Raw genomic sequence first — 5,000 nt, 5'->3', positions numbered from 1 at the left:
TATCGAAGAAGACAATAAAAAAAGGAAATCCTATTAGGGACAACAGCTTTCAACCAATTTACCTATTAGCAGCAATACCCCCCAGAATGGACCCGAGGAAGCAGCCGGCCGTGTAGATGGTCTGGAAGAGCGGCGACAGGAACTCCTTCGCGCACACGAGGTCCCACTGATGTTGTTGCCGGGAAGAGGAAACGGATGAGGTTAATCGCATGAGGGGAAACGGCTGAGGTTAATCGCATGAGGGGAAACGGCTGAGGTTAATCACATGAGGGGAAACGGCTGAGGTTAATCACATGAGGGGAAACGGCTGAGGTTAAATGCAAGAGAGGAAACGGATGAGGTTAATCGCATGAGGGGAAACGGCTGAGGTTAAATGCAAGAGAGGAAGCGGCTGAGGTTAATCACATGAGGGGAAACGGGTGAGGTTAATCACATGAGGGGAAACGGCTGAGGTTAATCACATGAGGGGAAACGGGTGAGGTTAATCACATGAGGGGAAACGGCTGAGGTTAATCACATGAGGGGAAACGGCTGAGGTTAATTGCAAGAGAGGAAGCGGCTGAGGTTAATCACATGAGGGGAAACGGCTGAGGTTAAATGCAAGAGAGGAAGCGGCTGAGGTTAATCACATGAGGGGAAACGGCTGAGGTTAATCACATGAGGGGAAACGGCTGAGGTTAATCACATGAGGGGAAACGGTTGAGGGTAATTGCAAGAGGGGAAACGACTGAGGTTAATCACATGAGGGGAAACGGCTGAGGTTAATCACATGAGGGGAAACGGCTGAGGTTAAATGCAAGAGAGGAAACGGATGAGGTTAATCACATGAGGGGAAACGGCTGAGGTTAATCGCATGAGGGGAAACGGCTGAGGTTAATCGCATGAGGGGAAACGGCTGAGGTTAATCGCATGAGGGGAAACGGCTGAGGTTAATCGCATGAGGGGAAACGGCTGAGGTTAATCGCATGAGGGGAAACGGCTGAGGTTAATCTCATGAGAGGAAACGGCTGAGGTTAATCGCATGAGGGGAAACGGTTGAGGGTAATCACATGAGGGGAAACGGCTGAGGTTAATCACATGAGAGGAAACGGCTGAGGTTAATCACATGAGGGGAAACGGCTGAGGTTAATCTCATGAGAGGAAACGGCTGAGGTTAATCACATGAGGGGAAACGGCTGAGGTTAATCGCATGAGGGGAAACGGCTGAGGTTAATCGCATGAGGGGAACCGGCTGAGGTTAATCTCTTGAGAGGAAACGGCTGAGGTTAATCGCATGAGGGGAAACGGCTGAGGTTAATCGCATGAGGGGAAACGGCTGAGGTTAATCTCATGAGAGGAAACGGCTGAGGTTAATCGCATGAGGGGAAACGGCTGAGGTTAATCGCATGAGGGGAAACGGCTGAGGTTAATCGCATGAGGGGAAACGGCTGAGGTTAATCACATGAGGGGAAACGGCTGAGGTTAATCGCATGAGGGGAAACGGCTGAGGTTAATCGCATGAGGGGAAACGGCTGAGGTTAATCTCATGAGAGGAAACGGCTGAGGTTAATCACATGAGGGGAAACGGCTGAGGTTAATCGCATGAGGGGAAACGGCTGAGGTTAAATGCAAGAGAGGAAGCGGCTGAGGTTAATCACATGAGGGGAAACGGCTGAGGTTAATCACATGAGGGGAAACGGTTGAGGTTAATAAACGGCTGAGGAGGGGAAGCGGCTGAGGTTAATCACATGAGGGGAAACGGCTGAGGTTAATCGCATGAGGGGAAACGGCTGAGGTTAATTGAGGTTAATCCATGAGGGAAACGGCTGAGGTTAATCACATGAGGGGAAACGGCTGAGGTTAATCACATGAGGGGAAACGGCTGAGGTTAATCACATGAGGGGAAACGGCTGAGGTTAAATGCAAGAGAGGAAGCGGCTGAGGTTAATCACATGAGGGGAAACGGTTGAGGGTAATTGCAAGAGAGGAAGCGGCTGAGGTTAATCACATGAGGGGAAACGGCTGAGGTTAATCACATGAGGGGAAACGGCTGAGGTTAATTGCAAGAGAGGAAGCGGCTGAGGTTAATCACATGAGGGGAAACGGCTGAGGTTAATCTCATGAGAGGAAACGGCTGAGGTTAATCACATGAGGGGAAACGGTTGAGGTTAATCTCATGAGAGGAAACGGCTGAGGTTAATCGCATGAGGGGAAACGGTTGAGGGTAATCACATGAGGGGAAACGGCTGAGGTTAATCACATGAAGGGAAACGGCTGAGGTTAATCACATGAGGGGAAACGGTTGAGGTTAATCGCATAAGGGGAAATGGCTGAGGTTAATCGCATGAGGGGAAACGGCTGAGGTTAATCACATGAGGGGAAACGGCTGAGGTTAATCGCATAAGGGGAAACGGCTGAGGTTAATCGCATGAGGGGAAACGGATGAGGTTAATCACATGAGGGGAAACGGCTGAGGTTAATCACATGAGGGGAAACGGCTGAGGTTAATCTCATGAGAGGAAACGGCTGAGGTTAATCACATGAGAGGAAACGGCTGAGGTTAATCTCATGAGGGGAAACGGCTGAGGTAATGCATGAGGGGAAACGCTGAGGTTAATCGCATGAGGGAGGAAACGGCTGAGGTTAATCACATGAGGGAAACGGCTGAGGTTAATGGGAACGGCTGAGGTTAATCCATGAGGAAACGGCTGAGGTTAATCGCATAAGGGGAAACGGCTGAGGTTAATCGCATGAGGGGAAACGGCTGAGGTTAATCACATGAGGGGAAACGGCTGAGGTTAATCACATGAGAGGAAACGGCTGAGGTTAATCTCATGAGAGGAAACGGCTGAGGTTAATCACATGAGAGGAAACGGCTGAGGTTAATCTCATGAGAGGAAACGGCTGAGGTTAATCACATGAGGGGAAACGGCTGAGGTTAATCGCATGAGGGGAAACGGATGAGGTTAATCACATGAGGGGTAACGGCTGAGGTTAATCTCATGAGGGGAAACGGCTGAGGTTAATTGCAAGAGAGGAAACGGCTGAGGTTAATCACATGAGAGGAAACGGCTGAGGTTAATCTCATGAGAGGAAACGGCTGAGGTTAATCACATGAGAGGAAACGGCTGAGGTTAATCTCATGAGAGGAAACGGCTGAGGTTAATCGCATGAGGGGAAACGGCTGAGGTTAATCGCATGAGGGGAAACGGCTGAGGTTAATCTCATGAGAGGAAACGGCTGAGGTTAATCGCATGAGGGGAAACGGCTGAGGTTAATCGCATGAGGGGAAACGGCTGAGGTTAATCGCATGAGGGGAAACGGCTGAGGTTAATCTCATGAGAGGAAACGGCTGAGGTTAATCGCATGAGGGGAAACGGCTGAGGTTAATCGCATGAGGGGAAACGGCTGAGGTTAATCTCATGAGAGGAAACGGCTGAGGTTAATCACATGAGGGGAAACGGTTGAGGGTAATCACATGAGGGGAAACGGCTGAGGTTAATCATGTGAGGGGAAACCGTTGAGGGTAATCACCGCTGTTTCATAATTGTTTGTCATTAGTTCCCTTCCCATGTAGCCGTGACTGAATAACTTATGATAACTTAATGAGAGTTTGATATGGAGGAATAGTGTGGGGGAGACGTGATCCCTGTGTTGTAGAGGTCCTGAGGGAGGGGGGGAGGTAGGTATGTGTTTTTGTACCAACCGGATATTTACCCTGTGACGGCCTCTCTCCGAGTATGAGATCCGTGGCGTGTGGGTTTACTCTGTTCCGCGGAGAATGTTGATCTCTTGATTCTATTTCATTTACTTCCTAGGTATCTTAGTGCCCCTATCGTGCATTGAATTCTGACTCGTGAATCTTACGTAATGATCTAATTCTATGTATATATCGCGTACATGTCGTTATGTTACTTTGTGTTGTTGATAATATTTTATGTATTAGCAATCAACTTTGTCGTGTCCATATTATATATTTTGCCCTCTCCCTTGACACACATACCCGTACAGGCCATATATGTCTCTAGTTGGATAGGTAGGCTTGTGTGTATTTACACGTGGTGCTTTGCAATAGTGTGCGTGTGTGTGTGTGTGGGTGTGTGTGTGTGTGTGTGTGTGTGTGTGTGTGTGTGTGTGTGTGTGTGTGTGTGTGTGTGTGTGTGTGTGTGTGTGTGTGTGTGTGTGTGTGTGTGTGGCCTGAGAACAAAAATACTTGTAGTCATCAATGCAGCGGTATGTTTTCACATATGACAGTAATTTCTAGAAAAAATGTGTCGAAAAAAAATAGATCCAGATTATACCCATGCTAGTATAAATATCTCGTATATGAATATAACTTAAAAATATAATGTTATAAAATATGAGTATAGGTGGATAATTGTTAAAATGAATCTGACTTTTTTGTGTATCTCATATACACTACGATAAAAGAGATTTCTTTTACATTAATCAAAGTGAGATGAACCGCGCACGTGACTTGAATTATATAAGTCATCAACCCCCTTTCTTTGCAAGTCTTGCAACATCTCCTGGTTTCTCCTCTCTCTGTTTGCGTGATGCAACAATTACATGCAACTTATTGTTTATGTAAGACACTGAATATTTTGCCAGCTGAAAAATTGGGGATGCAGAATTGTGTATTCATGCAAATGTGAGAGAATGTGTGTGTTTGACAATATACACATACATATATACATACAAATATTTGTGTGTGTGTGTGTGTGTGTAGTGTGTGTGTTAGTATATATATACACCCCAACCTCTATTTCGCAAGACCCCATCTTCTCTCCTCCTCTCACTATATCGACCTAACCATCTCAACACTCCATTCCTTACTTTGACACCATACTTACACCATAACGACTATATAACCTAACTTACCTCAGTGGAAACGGTGGAATGGAACACGGAAGTATCATACGCGAATGTGGAACACGGAACAGTCACCTCCTCGCCCTCCTCCACGTGTAGCACTGTGCACTCTGACCTGTACGTAGAGAGGTCATGTCAGGTTACATTAC

The 5,000-nt window shown here is 47.0% G+C and overlaps 1 protein-coding gene across 2 annotated transcripts in view; it reads right to left on the bottom strand.

Moving 5' to 3' along the window:
* LOC122242467 (solute carrier family 22 member 6-like) overlaps positions 1 to 5,000 on the bottom strand; it is a 19,796-nt gene that overhangs the window by 11,566 nt on the left and 3,230 nt on the right. For both annotated transcript variants that reach the window (XM_086539589.1, XM_086539588.1), the window contains exons 4-5: positions 4,861 to 4,966; positions 63 to 166 (exon numbers count right to left, since the gene is read on the bottom strand). In XM_086539589.1, coding sequence (XP_086395715.1) covers positions 63 to 166; positions 4,861 to 4,966 — 210 coding nt within the window. The remainder of the gene's footprint in view (positions 1 to 62; positions 167 to 4,860; positions 4,967 to 5,000) is intronic.

Source organism: Penaeus japonicus, unplaced genomic scaffold, assembly GCF_977035675.1.
Source record: "Penaeus japonicus unplaced genomic scaffold, GWHDUDI00000001_assembly GWHDUDI00000009, whole genome shotgun sequence".
NCBI classification, from domain to species: domain Eukaryota; kingdom Metazoa; phylum Arthropoda; class Malacostraca; order Decapoda; family Penaeidae; genus Penaeus; species Penaeus japonicus.
The sequence above is the reverse complement of the archived record's forward strand: the minus strand, read 5'-3'. Positions and strand labels throughout refer to the sequence as shown.